A 16,157-nucleotide genomic window follows, 5' to 3' on the forward strand; every position below is an offset into this window, starting at 1 on the left:
GAAAAACTGAAAAAACTACTCTTGCTCTGGTTGGATTTGAATGCCTCTGGACAAGATGGGACAAGGGAGAAAATGCCTGAGTTGGCTAGTGTCACTACAGACAAAAGAGGATAAAAATGACCCCCCTCCATCCACCATCCCACCCCACACTACGCAATTAAGCGGTCCCTAAATGTGTCTGCGTGTATTTACATGTCTGTGTGGGGGGAGTGACCCCCAACGCTGACTGTCCAAGGAGAGATGAGCCATTAAAGACTGGTTTAAAAAAGCTTCAGTAGTCTGGCACGGTTCAAAAGCAGCTATTAATCAATCTGGCCCTGAGGACACCCACACCTGAAAGGTGCTCGTGGACACATGCAGTGTGTCACACACACATTAAGGATGTGCTAGGCTTGGTGCGAAAGGGAGTAAGATGCATTCACATTCAAACAGTGTGGGGTATGTGGGGAGAGGAAGGAAGAGCAACATGTATCTGCAAAGCCTGAGCAGGAATAAGAAAGAGATGCCATTCCCTTATAGATATATATATATATATATATATATATAAATACAATGATGTACTTCTCAGCTTCAGAGAGATTTCAAATTTAAAAAAAGAAACGTGATATGGACAAAACTAATTAATGCAGAAAGATATGTAAAAAGTGCCCAGACAATTAGACGAACCAAAAAAATATCAGATAAAGCTCCATCAGGCTTGTCTAATTCTACACATCACACACTACACGGAAGCTACAATTAGCACCTGCTGCCATCCAGATAAGCTGGAGTTTTCATTCATGAACATAAACCATAAAAAAATGATCCCTCCTTTCAATGGTTGGCTCACAGATATAAAGCAGAGATTCAAAGTTAAGTTCTTTTACAGGACCAGCAGCTGTAAGGTATCTCATGTCTGATGTCCACTAAGATTACTGAAAAAAGGTTTGACTGTGTTAACGACAGATGACAAAGGGAGAAGCTGAAGGTTGAAGAAGAGAAACAGCAAATGCAGATGTTGCCATGTAAAGAAATTCACGATGTGATCCATCTGTTAACATCCTGTCATGCTATGGTTCACCTTTCTGGCTCAATGACCGTATGCAAGTCTCTGCATTTTTGTATGTATGTGTACTTGATAGCTATGGTAATACAAGACTTTCAAATGAGGCACATCCAGAGAAGTCCAAAAAGACATTATCATTTCTGTCCACGAGCAAACACTCAGCGGACTCCACGGAGGTGACAAAATGAGTGCTTGACGCCAATGCATAAAGAGGTTTTATTACAAAACATCTTCATTTCTGAGCATAATTGAGGGCTTGCAACGTAATGATAAGCTGTTATTAAAGTCCTTAAATTCCCAGATTTATTAGAGCACGCTGGGTTAGCCAGTCCTTTCTTGGAAGAATATTAATTGTGCTTCGAGTGCTCAGGAGAGACCGGGCACTAGGGAGTGAGCTCACTGTCACTGTTACTGTTACTGGAAGGGAAAAAGCTGTTTGGATGCTGTTGTTTTGAAGCGAGTGCAGGAAAAACTAAGCAAAGAAGAAAGAAAGATCAGCTTTTTTGGATCAATTTCATTCTGCAATTAACCAGACAGCAGTCATCCAAGAGCTGCTACAAATCTGTGTGTGTGTGTGTGTGTGTGTGTGTGTGTGTGTGTGCATTTGTGTGGGCAATCACATGAGCAGCTGTCAGTGTGCATGTCTGAGGGGTGTATGTGGCTGTTAGGGCTGTGTTGTGACACATGTAAGGCAGGCTACAAATTGCCTGTCAGAGAAAGCGCCTCTCACAAGGCGGATGGGGGAGTGACTCATTTTGTGAAGATGTGGATTATTATTAAGTGTGTGTGTGTGTGTGTGTGTGTGTGTGTGTGTGTGTGTGTGTGTGTGTGTGTGTGTGTGTGTATGGGTTCGTACTATCCTGGTGGGGACCAAAATCTGACTTTTACTATCCTGGTGGGGACTTTCTGCACCGTGGGGACCAAAATCCAGGTCCCCTCGGGGTTGAAAGCAATTTTCACACTCAAAATGTGGTTTTACTGTCAGGGTTACAATTAGGTTATGGTTAGGTTTAGGGTAAGGGTTAGGGTTAGGCATTCATTTTTAATGGTTAGGGTTAGGGTAAGGGGCTAGGGAAAGCATTATGTCAATGGGATGTCCCCACGAGGATAGCAAACCAGACATGTGTGTGTGTGTGTGTGTGTGTGTGTGTGTGTGAGACACAGACAGATACTATGTGTGTAATTGTCAGAGCTAAGTCAAAAGTGTGTAAAGACAGATATTCTGATTAGCCATCTGTTCTTCGGAGCCTCATCCGCATCAGTGTACTCTGGAATGCACAAGTGGGTGTGTACATAAGTTTAATTAAGATGCTGGATGAAAGCAGACTTCTCCATCACTGTAAAACATGCGCTATCCTGCTTTTTTCATGCCTTTGGATGATGGATTGCAACTGAGAAATGAGACCTTCCACGACTCTTTTGGTTTCCTTCAGCAGCCTTTGGAGGATTTCTATGTAAATGAGGATTTCTATGTCATGTCCTGAACTCTATGAACCAGTGCCTTTCTTAGCATCCCAGTGTCAGTGAGTAACACTAGCTAGAAAATTCAAGTTAACAAACTGTTCAACGAATGACTGGCTCCCAAGAACTTCACATAGAGAATAAGAAGGAGAAACTTTCTGCTTCAGCTCTGCTAATTCCTCCAAACTCCTGGGCCTGGTCTGGCAATTTTCAGATTAGTCTATTAATAATAGAGTAGCTCAGTTACCACTATCTGGCTAACTTTATCCTGCTTGCTAATCTCATTGCTTATTAAATCATATGTGTAGAGTGACAAGTGATACTGATTTTAGCCAATAATAAATAACTGTTGCTTTGTACTGAAACAGGCGAATTTTCAGCTAGCTATACGTTTGTTATGCAGCATGTATCATTGGTCAACTTTAGTTTCAACATGCTGATATTGAGGCAGAAACACTGATCTTTCAGTTAGTGTACAAGATTCATAACGTCTCTATGGCAACTGACATACAGATGTTTACTTCAAATACAAAGTAACATTTATTTTTCTGTGTATTATCTAAATTTACACAGGTAACGCAAATGTAACATTTGCACATTGATATGCTCATTACACTGACATTTTAACGGTCACCAGAGGGATTACATTTTAACAATTGACATTATTTCCTATCTCGTGCACCTTTATCATTCTACACCATTAACTGAGGGTCAAAGATGGTCATAACAAATGCCAGAGGGAGGAAATTGTTCCAGACATTTTGCACGATATGCTCAAAGAATAAATAAAATAAAAGATAGCAAGCAGTTGCTGCAAATGCTAGGTGTGGCTGTTCATTCCTTTAAATGTAAGGGAAAAGTAGTGCCTTGCCTTTTCAGTAATTTCAATCTTAATTCCTATATTTTCACTTAAAAACCCCTATTGTTGATATCAATGTGAGGGTTAACGTGTCTGACCTGTAACAAAATGTTCAAAACCGTTCTCTTTCTTCTTTTTGTGTCGTTTTAAACACTGCTCAAAATCATATGTAGCAGTAATTAAGCTATTTAGGTTTATGATTTCTATTTAGATCAACGCTTTTCAATAAAAGAAAAAATATTTGTCACCATCCGTGTAAAAGAGTTGACGATGACATGAGCCGCATGGGGCCGTTGCCACTCCATCTTTATTCTGAGTTACACCTTCCTATTGCAATTCCAATGGTGCCAATAATTTAATATGTTATCTTTAAAATTGTCAACTTCAGTGCAGCTAACCTTCTGGATGTGGATGTCATTAATAACAATGATTTCCTGGAAGTTATGGAGAGCCTCTTTAAATACAACAAAAAACAAACACATCCACACTCTTTCCTCTCTTGCTCTTTGCTGCACTTAAACCTCCACAGCCTGTCTTTAGACTTGGCTTCAGGCCCAAACATTTTAGCCCTTAGATTGGTGGAGGAAAGGTGTAGGAACTTGAAAATATCCATCTGCTACAGATCGCTGATTGAAAAGAAGTCTTTAAGACACACCAAGTCGACTTCAAACCCTCTCTTCGATTTACTTGAGAGTGGACATTTTTCTCAGGTTCTCCTTTGGGCGGAAACAAACTGATTGGAAACTATTAGGAGACAAGGGTCCATTTTGGGATCTTATTGTTAGAGGCTGACAAGCTTTTTTCTGCCCAGTGGAGCCAAGTTTTATGCCTCTCTCTACAAAGGATCCTGAAAAAAAGGAAAGGCTTTGAAAGATAGCTGACAAAAGCCCACTGTCCTCTCTGACTCTCCCTCATCACGTCTCTCATTCCCACCTCTTTACCCCTGACACAAAAACATGTTCACTATCTACTTGCAGGAAAATGGCAATCAAAACCAACTTATTCTTGCTTCCTTTCTCAAACAAGTTGCTCACAGACGAGAGACATCTGTTTACTATGATGTAGTCTTTTTTTATGGTGAAAACGAGACAAATATTCTTCTCTCTCATTGCAGAGTTCACTTGCATTAACACAAAGTATCTTAAGCATAAAATACTCCAAAACAGAACTCCAGTGCAAAAAAGTAAAATATATACACTGTATGAACTTGCACACCTTTACCAAATTATTATACCCCATAAGCGGTAGTAGCAGTATATATGGCTGTATATTACAATCTCACTATGTCAAATATTAGCAATGGACTCCATTGTTCAAGCAACCCTCACCTGACTCGGGGCCCATCACGCAGCGGTTCCCGGTGGGTGCGCCCACGGTTGGCCCCTGGCAGGGTGCGTCGGTTGGCAGTGGAGTAATCGGGCTCCAGCTCATATGGCTCTTCTTCTTCGGGGCCCAAGCTGCGGCGATCATCCTCCAGACCGTACGGCTCAGGCTGGAAGCGTTCTGGTTGTGAGCGGTTCAGATCCACAGTGCTGCTGCCCATAGGCACCTGGGGCTGCGCCACATGGCCATAATCATCCTTTCTGATAGGCAGGGTGTAGCTATTCTCCGGCCGGTAGCTATTAGGCATGTATGGGTACCGCGGCGGCCGGTAGTTGACACCACGAGAAAGACTGCCGTAGTTATCCGTCAAATCGGCGTAGCCATCGTGAAGACCATAATGGCGAATGTACTGGCTCTCCGGTGTCTCTCCGTATGAATCGTTGTAGGAGTTGTTGTAGGAGCGCGTCAGGGTTGAGGTTGCTTGAGGCGTTATGAAGCGGTCACTTCCATTCTTCAGGTATCGCCGGTCGATGGAATCGGTGTAGCTGCCCAGCGGGGACGTGCCTTCGGGCAGCGGCAAGCCGTCGGGGCCGAGGGGCACCTGACGCACTGTCCGAGTGGTCACCGTCTTCACCATCTTAGTCACCTGCATGGGGAAACAGATACACACTGTCAGACAGCGTAGAACAATGTTACACCAAACCTATGCTTAGGTTTAAATACAGTGGTCATCTTTAAGCTGACAACACACATAATAAATTTGAGCACTTGGAAATGTTAAGGTTTAACTCAATCTTTAAACCCTTATGCCAACGAGGCATAGTACTAACTGACCAATATTCAATTTTAACACGTTGATGGTTAGAAAAAAAGCAGGCAGTACATCCGATCTGCTTTAAGACAAACACTCCAAATTTAAACCCCAGATGCTGTGTGTACACAGGAAGTGCAAATTCAGGCTGAATAGTGCTGCAACTGAGCCTGATGGAAGTTGTATAGCTCCACTGGACCTTGAGTCCCGAATGGCTCCAGATGAGCAATGTAGCGTCACAGTCCGTAGCTGAGGGACTGTTAAAGCCAGACCTGTGTGCACGCATTTCTCAAATTCGCATCATCCTTGAGCTAAATAACTCTGCTTCCTCTGCTGTCTCTGTGGTTTTCTGGCTGGAGAATGACAGACAGCGACTCCCTCCTTGGGCTCTCTGACCATATAGAAAGCAATTTGCTGCCCACTGAATTCTGCTGTGGCTGATAATTGGCTATTTTGTCCGTGGCTATAAATTCATCTTTAAAATTAATGAAGCTGATGAAAATTAACCGTCATCTGCAAGGGGCGCAGGTCTGATGTAGTTCACGTTGTGCCTGACAAGGTGTTGCAGAGAGTTTTGTTCCCTTAAAAACTTAAAATCGAAGGAAAAAGACAAAAAAAGATCCTGCTCATTTCTGATTCCGATGGGTTTCATTTTCAGTACCGGCCCTGTTAATCTGAAAACGCCGTCTTTATTTTCCCATCAATGCCATGATTCCGATTTTAATCAGGAGCAGAGGCACGTAATAATATCATGGAACCACAATGAAGCATTAAACCGCACCACAAAGGACGGCGCCAGGAGCAAACGCATAAACCACATATCAGTTGTTAAACACGGCATCCTCATTAACTTGCTTGAAACAAATAGAAATTTTCACTGGCCTTGTTTCTTGATTACACTCTCACTGTGAGCTACATAAGACAGCCTATTTCAGGAACGTCAAGGTTCATTTCCATGTTTCAAGCACAGTAATTACTGAATAGTTTGCATTTGTTTCTAACCGCACAAAGCTGAGGTGGAGTGGCATAATAAAAAAAGAAACCCAAAGAGCTCATTTGCTTGAGTTACATCAGCTAAAGGATGTGCGTGACCTTAGAATCACAATAATGAGCTTGCTTTCATCTTGTTCACTGTGGCAGGTCATAGCAGGACCCCAAGTCTAGACTGCTCTGGTGCTACTGCTGGGCTTCGATGAACCAACAAGAGCTAGAGGCTGAATGTCATACCGTGCATGAGGTGGCTACATGTGCACAATAAATGCCATTTAACTACATTTTTTAATATATACATTTCTTTTTCTTACATATTCCCTCAGATATATATGTTTCTTTATCATTTCTAGTATTTTTAATCACCTTTTGTTAATATTTGGTGCTATTTTATTCTGACAGAAACTGAGAGGAGGGTATGTTGAATGCTACAGCTTCCCAGCCTCGACACGCCCGGCTGCCTTGTACTAACACAGCTTTTTAGGCGATTTGCAAGGGCTGCAAAGGGAGCTATCGGATAGGTTTCAAACGCTCTTTGATGTGCGCTCAAGTTCACAAGGCGTTAAACCGTCACGCAAGGATAGACGAGGGACCAGGGTTTCAGAAGAGCCTCTGAAATATGCTCAAGTGGTGTAAACAGGCCTAAAAGAGAATTGCTAAATTGGTTGCAAATATATATGAATATGTAGCAATACTCAAGATTTCTGTGTTTGTACATGCTTGGAAAGTCACAGCAGTACTGAAAAATGTTTAACAAAAAAACAAAGCAAACAAAAAACCCACAGGCAGTTAGACACAGTCCTAGACTGTTTACCAAACTATTAAAACAGAGGGGAAAGTAGCAGGCGTCAAACTGTCCACTTTACAGCACTGTAAGACATTTCACAACCTCTGTGGCATTCAATTTATCAGGGGCTTAAATTGACAAGGTGGCCATGGGTTAGTGAGGCAAAACTGAGGGAGTGATCAGATTTTTGAGCAGCTTATGATTGCAAAACCTTAGATTAGTTTTCATCTTCTCTTAAAGAGAATGAGGAAAATTAAAACTGTTGGGAAAATTCAGGCAGGCAGGGGAAGGCAAGGAACAACACAAATCACACAGGTTCGGCGTCCTTTACTGGGTCTGTCTCGGATAGGGTGGGGGTCGAGTTGGTGACCGGGGTGGGGGTGCGTGTGGCAGGCCTGGACTCCACTAACAGGTTGTCAGATACCAACAATGGGTGGTAGGTGCGACGGGTGATGGTTTTCACCACTTTGGTGACCTGAAGTTGGAGGGATACGTGGGAAAATTTGTTTCATTACATACTGATCCATACAGTTCTGATTCATATAGTCTGAGTGTAACAAGCAACGGTGTGCAAAAGAGAAACAGCTTAGGAATAACAAAATGATCTAATAAACATATACACTGCTATTTTAATGAGCTGGAATCACCACTAAACCACAGATGTATAAGAGAAGTCTCCTCCAGTGCCAGTGGGACCTTAGAGGAGGGGTCAAATATTTGTGAAGGAGACCAAAGCTCTTCCCATAATTCAGATATTTAGCTACTATGTGTTTTCTGTCATGAGACTGTGATATTCTTTCTTTTAACTGTTTGAAACCCAAAATGGCCACAGCTGGCCGGTCAAAGTGTTTCTATTTTTTGGATCAAAAATTTTTTTGTACACACTATATGTTAATAACATCAACACCTAGCAATAAGTCCGTCAGACGACTGTTTATGTTAAAATGTTGGGTGTGGAGCATCCACAGCTATTCAGTCTGGAGGAGGCTGTAAAGCTTTGTGAAAGGAGGCTGATACAGGTCGATGAGCCAATGAAGCTCACTTCTGATGGATGACAGCGACACCAAAATTTTTAAGGATTTCAACTTTTCTGTTGGCCTGAGTGACTGAAGCTTTCTTTGAGGTGGAGCTAACATTGCTGGAGTCAAACATTAGCATAATGTTAGCTTATAACCAGCTGTTCTTGTTGTTGTTTAGCTGGCTCTTGTTAGCTGTCGAAGATGGGAGGGTAGCAATTCTAATCTGCTGACAGTAACTGGGACAAAATTGAGAATGAAAAGGCATGTTTATGCCTATTTTAGTGTGTTAGAGCTCTGATTTCAGTTTAGGTCATGAGGCTTGAGAAGAGCAGGAAAAGGACGAGGTGGAAATGTGGAAGGGGAAAGGAGTGGTGGAGGTGCCAGATCAGGAATCAGATCAGGAATCTGGAAGATTCTAATAGGATACTATATAGGTAAAGACCCTACAATAATACACAGAAAACGGATATTATATATATATATATATATATATATATATATATATATATATATATATATATATATATATATATATATATATATATATATATATATATATATATATATATATATATATATATAAAAACCTCATCTTAAGTGCGTCATGGTTCCATATATGGCACTTACAGCAGAATTCAAACATAATGTGTTAAGCATAGGTTACCTTTTTGTGACACTGAAACTTCAGGCTTCAGGTTAAACGTACCTCTCTAACTTATTAAAAGCCGTTTTAAAAAAAGAAGTCCAGATGTAGAAGCCTATGGGGGGAAAAAACCTCTCACTTGATTTATTTGAGGTTATGGTCTTAATGGCTAGTTTCAAGTCTTCATAAACGCAACATCATGTTCATTCTGTAAGCTATGGTCCCAGTTAGAGCCAAGGAGGAGGATAAAACAGGCTTTTCGGGCATACGAGAGTGTGGTGTCCCTCGGTTTCTCAGCCAGATCAGTTTCTCGCTTGTTGTCTCTGGTTTCAAAATACCGAGGTGGCAATCGTTAAATTGCTCAGCACCAGGGAACTTCCTTAAACAATGGATGATGTCACAGTGGCTACATGCTGCTTTTCCATGCATTTTATGGTCGCATAAAATTTTGGGGGAAGTGGGCTTTAACACTAGGCCTGTTCAAATCGTGACTCAGACATTATTATTCAGTTTTGTCTCGACTGTTAATTATTCCTCTGAATCCAGCATTTGTCAGGAGGCTTCAACTTCTGTAGCCCCACGCAGAGTTAGCCTGCTATCTCTCATTAGCCTCCTGCAGTGAGAATAGACAAAGACTTGAGAAACCCAGTCAGCAATTTTGACTACATTGTATCCGAAGCACCAGTCAAATCATTTTTCCTGTGGGTGTCAGACACTTTCAACATTAGAGCAACGAGCTTAGCGATCTCTCCTCTTCACAGGAGATGGAGCTATTGACAACTGTGTCGATTTCAAGAACATCCCAAGGTGGCAATTTTCCTTTGATTAGCTGCTTCGTTAGCAATCATTCCACTGAAGCCAGTTTTAAAAAGGGGTTCACAATATATCTGACACCACTGTTGCAGTGTATCATCAACTTTTAGGAGGATAAAGAAAATTAAGACTCTTGTCAGATTTCAAAGCTAATTATGTGCCGGGCTCGGCCATACTTATAAACCATGTCACATGGCTACAGCAGTTGTCTGCATCTTGAGAGAAAAGCGTTCTTACTCTGCTCTAGTAACTGCCTAGCTTGTTGAGTGTGCAGTCTTCATCAAAGACAATTTCTTTTTTTAATAACAGCCATACATGAATAAATCACCATTTGGCCTTTTTTTTTTCTCCAGAAGATAATAACCAGTTGCTGCTTCAGGTTGACTTGCCAGTGCATGATGGGCAATGAAAATGCTATTGGTTTGGTGGTCTGCATCCACACACACACTAGCTCACATCCAGACCAATGAGAAAGAATGCTGCTTTTATTGGTCCAACTGTACTTTAGCACTGAAATGACCGGTGTTTTATTCAGAGTGTCTGCCAGCAGGAAAAGAGGGCTGGAAGGCAGCCAAGGAAAAAAGAAAAAAAAAGCATGGCATTGTAGGGCAGGAGGTAGAATGTGGATCTAATTGAGCATGTATATGTGTTCTAACTCATATGCACGTTCAGGGTCTGAGCCAATTCACTTTTGAGTTGACCTGATTGAGCGCATAAACAGAGCCAGCAGTTAATCTGCCAATGAAAGGTTATTCAGTGCTGTTTTGCAGCCTTAAATGAGAAATTTCCAAGATTAACTCCATTTGTCACCTGAAATTTACCGGTCTCTTTGCACAACCACACAGTTCTACAACACAAGTCCCATCCATTTTTATTTTTTCCCAACGGACAATCAGGGGGAGAAACACTCACTTTTCTCTTCCTTTCTCATTATTCTACCAAGTAATTTTCCCGAATATTGAATTAAAAGAAAAATATTTACAACTGAACAAACTTTTTTCTTTTTTTGCCTGCATATCAGCAATATAGGAGAAGCTCCAGTGCTTCAACTTCAAACAGTCAGATGGGGGATAACCATAAAGGGAAAGGAGTGTGTTAGCATTAGAAAGCATGGCAAACCCTTTGGGTTAAAAGAGCACGTATGCACATAAATACAACTGACTTGCTGGGAGAAATGGAAAGAGGGATAGGGTAAAGGAACACTTCAGAAAAGGGAGTCAAAGACAGGAGAGGAGTTGGGGAAAAAAACAGACAAGGAAAGCGAGCAGGACGAAATTCTCTTTGTAAATTCTCAACTGGGTCTGGATCTGTTTACCACCACAGACCTACAACCTTCCACAAGTTCACCCTGAGCAATCTGCTTAATCTACATTCTCCTTCAAAGTGACTTCCAGAAAACAGGCAACCCCACCTCTCAGCAGGGTGGCGGCCCTTAAAACTAGCCTCCTTCTTTCCCCGTCCTCGGCAGCAAAGCCCTTGATTAGTGTGATGTTTTACTGCGCGCGTTTTGTGTGTGTTACTCCTAACAAGTCTTGCGCTGTAATGCATAAAAGCGTGTGAGAGAGTTTGTGTGGCCAATTCCCTAGCAGTAAACAGGCTGGAGGGCAACGGGTCCTCCCTGATGAGGGATTAGACCAGGCTTTTTAATTACAGTTTTACAGTCACAGGAGTAAGAGCTTCACCTCCAGCTACAGCAGCTGACTGTAGCCACAAAGGCGTATATCTGAATCCCCCCTCAAAGATTTTGCAATCCAACCCTATCTCTGAACGCCTTAAAATGTAGAAGCAAAAACGGAATTTTCAATCCCAACATTATTCTGATCATGGTATTTGGTCAAATCCAATACAACGATGAATTCAAGCTTTAGCAGATTAATGATACCGCCTGAAAAGGTTTCGCAGCTCTGAGATCTTCAGCAAGGTAGCAAATGATTTTGTCCTGGTTTACATGTTAAACATCAAATTTACTTTGATTTCAAGAAACCTAAAACAATTTCACTGATATTAAAATTCCTCAACCTTATAATTGAAAGCCTACAGTTTCAGGAAAATGTTTGTGAACACTTCACTGTGTTTCTTTATAAATATCACCTAAAACGTCATCAGATTTTCACAAAAGTCCTAAAATTAGATATAAATAAAAACTAGACTTGGACATTTATTTATTAAGGAAAATGGACTGCATTAGTCAAAACTCTTTAGAGAGAACACATAATGAGCTGCTGTTTTTGTGCAGGCCCCACAAATCTGATGTGTTTGTGCCATTATTTGCTTTCTCAGACGTTATTGTGAAGGTCCGACTTTGATTGATCCTTTTTCCAAACTCACACCAGACTGCCGTCTCACTGATTCAAAGAGTCTGATTCTAATTTCACCTCCATATTTACTGCTAAGGCCACAGATTGTCAAGCTTTTGCTTGCAGCTGTATATCAAAGTTATAAATTATAGACTTTCTTATAATTTATGATTCCACCAAGGAATACTGAGACACTACATAAAACAAAGACAGAGAAAAACTATGCAAAAGAGAGTATTGCTAGGGACAGATCAACCGAGGTGGAAGCAGCAAGCAGTGACTTAAGTGAGAGGTCGCTTTTAGCTTGTGATGATGCAGAGTTGTGTTGCACGCTGCTGCTATAGCCTGTATGGGCACACAAATAATGGCGGCGTGATGGGAAAAGCTATACTGGTACAAAAGTCAACTCACCTTCACGTTAGCTGATATACCCTTACAGAAAAACAAAAGAACACAGTAAAGGACGAATCAACAAAGGAGCTTTTGAGGAGCACAAAACTGATAGAACATCAGGGGAATTTGCTCATAATAATAATAACAATAACAAATAAAAGAAAGAAAATGAAGCAAATAAAGCCATGAGAAGGAGATGAAACCACTTTGGGCTGTAGGATTATGGGATTTATAGTTCTTAAGAATGGAAGTCTGGGAGTGGAGATACGGTACCAAGCAGTAATCCATAAGCATAATTTGAGCAATACTGAAATGGATCAAAGGGACTTTGGGGAGTTTTGCTACTATGAGGTTATTGGGATCAATGTGCCAAAACAATGCCGCTGCTTTGAAGTGTCCTAGTCGTGTGATAGTACGGTTTATCAGTGTTATGCACAGGTCATAGCTTTTTAAGAAAAAACAACATTTTAAAGTTTCAAATTTTAACTGAATCACTCCATCAACACAGTAATATAGAAAAAAATTGACAGCAAGTTAATATATCTGTGGGGGACAAAAATGATTTGATCCCCTGCTGAATTTATAAGTTTGGTCACTTACAAAGAAATGAACAGAAATTTGCTCCATTTAAGTCCTATAAATGCGCAAATTCAACAGCGTATCAAATAATTTGCCCCCCTGTATAACTGACCTTTCTATTTAATCATGTCGTCACTAGTTTTTTAGGATCAGCATCAGCCCCTGCCTATGCACTGTGACCATGCTGTGTGTGCAGCTTTGCGTCTTACCTTGGTTTCTGTGCGCCGTGTGGTTCCATCATCAGAGGTGACCACTGAGACGTGGGAGGTGGGGGTGCCGGGGTCTTCCTCAATGGTGACCGTCTCCTCCACCACCTCCTGCGGCTCTTGCATCATGGCCAGGGATGTGGCGTTACTGGGGCTCTGCTCCTGCGCATAGAGAAGTAAAAAAGAGAATCTGAGAAAAGCTGAACTGAAGTAACCGACAGATTTTTTTAAAAAATTCAGCTATTAAGATAGAGTGGAGAAAAACAGAACAGCATCCAGGTAATCATCCATTAGACATACGACAAGATGAAACTTTAATTGGGCCACAGCAGCAACAAATGACATTAGAATCCAGCAGAGAGAAGCAGAGCATAAATAAGAACATTGCAAATGAAGTGTATTAAATATAATGCCACCTGCAATTTGCAATGCAACACTCGAACATCAAGTAGATGGAAAGTGTGAAGCGCACGGCGTGAATAGTAATGTGTAGAAAATAACCGCTTTAAAATACACGGATATGAATAATAAGTGTTTACGATTTCCAAACACGATGCGGTATGAAAAAAAGGGCTGCAAAATAATATTCATAAAAATGACTGAAATGTGAAAATGTAACTGTATTATATGGATATAATTAAAAATAACATACTGCCGTTTTCACAACGACAATGACTCAGTGTGTCAAACGTATTCAGTCTGTCCCAGCACATAATGTGCTTGTATATAGGTCATGGAAATTTACATACACTGTCAAAGATTTTAAAAAAGCAGTTTAAAAACACAAATGCACTACTGGTTCACTCAAAAGGAAGGACGTAGCTGAATTTGAAATGTTTACATTATTGTCACTGTAACAGCAGTAGATTTAGGATAGGGAACATCAGACATGCACTGATTCAGTAATTGAATTGGATAGTGGTTGGACAGTGACAGAAAGCTAGACTGGACATCGACGACAATGGGCCAATCGATTCGATTCGGTCTTGCTCTGTGTTTACTATGCCACGTGTCAGCAGCAGCGCAGTGATTGTTAGAACAAAACCTAACATGGCATGGAGGAAGATAACAACAACTTGTCAGCAGATTGGAGGTATTCCACACATCTTGCTTGTGGCAGGTAAGTTTGTGACTTAAACTGTGGCCAGGTGTCTTCATTCGACTGAAAAACTGTTGGCAACTCTTTCCCTCTCTCCCAACTCTCTCTCTCTGTCACAGTGTTCTGCAAAAGCCTTGAGCCACTCCTTGGTTCTTTATATTTTGCTAGGAAAATGGGTGAAACAATTTCTTCAAATGTGGAAAAAATAAATTGAAATACAGTAAAAAAGAAAAAAAGAAAAAGCAGAGTTAATACAGTTCTAACAGGTTTAAAATCAATATTTGGAGTGACCAGCTTTGCTCTTCAACACAGATTGAACTCTTTTAGACACGCTTTCTTATAATTTCTTTAAGTAGTCTTCAGGAATATTTCTCTAGGCTTCTTGTTTCTACCTTGAGCTCTGATCTCAGTCAAGATAATCTCACACTGCTTCATCAATGCCGAAGGAGGCCAATGACGATTTAAAATCTGATGGTACTTTTCTACATTCATATTTCCATCACTTCTGACAGGATCCCCACAACCACTCACAGAACTACAGCATGAAACCATGACAGAGCCTCTACCATGTTTTATTAATGGCAAAAGACACCACTGTTAAACCTCTCTCCTGATCTCCCCAATTCATAGTGACAACGATTTGAACCAGAAATTTCAAATTTGGATTTAACACTACAAAATACCTGATGCCACTAATTTTCAGTCTAGTTATTATATAATTTGGTGTACCTCGGTCTTTACTTCCTGTTTCCCTTTAACTGAGTTTCAGATGAGGCTTCAGTGAACAGTAGATGGATCAAATGAAGAGTCAGATACATCGCTCATGTTCTCTGTCTAGTTGTGCCTGGATTTCTTTCCATTTCTTAAGGACTTCTCTTTTTATTAAAATATGTTTTTATTGGGCATTTTACCATACAGGGAAAAGTAAAAACAAACAAACAAAAACAAAAGGGGGTACAAAATACACAGATTGCACAGATTCAACATCAAGCAAATCAAGTTCAAGCCATCCAGGTTGAACAGTGACCGTCCCATACGTCGTTGACATACAGGTGGTATAGGTATAATCTGAGGTCATCCCTTCCTTTTTCTTCCCATTTTCAAAAAAAAAAGAAAAGGAGCTTTGTAGGGCATCATTACATCATTCATTGACAATAAAAGGGTTTAACAACAAGCACATACATATCTACTTCAGGTTTTCTGTCAAAATACCTTATTCCACATATTAACTACAATATAGCTTTCCCATTACCTCCTGTATTTACTGAACTGATCCATTCTACAGTCGGAAAAAGTGAATTCTCCATTTATATATTTCCTGTACTTTTTCTTTCCATTCTGTCTTTACTGGGAGTTCTTTCATTAGCCATTTCCTGGTAACTGCTTTCTTACCAGCTCCCTGGTAAGAAACCATTGAATTTAAAACATATCACACAGGTAATTACTTCTACAATTTCACTCCAATATGGTTGAATAGCTGGGCAACCCCAGAAGATGTGAAAGTGATCAGCTACCAGTTCTCCACACTGTCTCCAAAAACGTCCACGTTTACATTGGCCCTTCTGCTTTCATTTTAGTTTTTGAGTAGTAAGAAAAATCGAATCATATTTTTCCATGCAAATTCCCTCCCGTGACCTGAACTAGATATATTCAGTTGTGTAATCTTAGATTTGTACGCATCAGTTAGTAGGATGATTAGGCCAGTATTACTTTCATCCCTAGGTTTCATGTTACTGTTAAAATAGGATCTAACCCCCAATATCGGAAGTAGTCTTGCTTTTCCAATCATGTTTGTCCGCAAGTCTTTCAAAACTGTGCATTTCCCCTGCATC

At 40.7% G+C, this 16,157-nt stretch overlaps 1 protein-coding gene across 7 annotated transcripts in view; it reads right to left on the minus strand.

The window, feature by feature from the left end:
- The window catches only part of arvcfb (ARVCF delta catenin family member b), a 256,754-nt gene that overhangs the window by 79,251 nt on the left and 161,346 nt on the right, over window positions 1–16,157 (minus strand). For 5 of the 7 annotated variants that reach the window (XM_063488910.1, XM_063488913.1, XM_063488909.1 and 2 more), the window contains 3 exons: window positions 13,230–13,388; window positions 12,460–12,480; window positions 4,694–5,334 (listed from right to left, as the gene is read on the minus strand). In XM_063488910.1, coding sequence (XP_063344980.1) covers window positions 4,694–5,334; window positions 12,460–12,480; window positions 13,230–13,388 — 821 coding nt within the window. The remainder of the gene's footprint in view (window positions 1–4,693; window positions 5,335–12,459; window positions 12,481–13,229; window positions 13,389–16,157) is intronic. The other 2 variants (XM_063488912.1, XM_063488911.1) reach the window with 1 other exon arrangement.

The sequence above is a fragment of the Pelmatolapia mariae genome, linkage group LG12, assembly GCF_036321145.2.
Source record: "Pelmatolapia mariae isolate MD_Pm_ZW linkage group LG12, Pm_UMD_F_2, whole genome shotgun sequence".
Classification (NCBI taxonomy): Eukaryota; Metazoa; Chordata; class Actinopteri; order Cichliformes; family Cichlidae; genus Pelmatolapia; species Pelmatolapia mariae.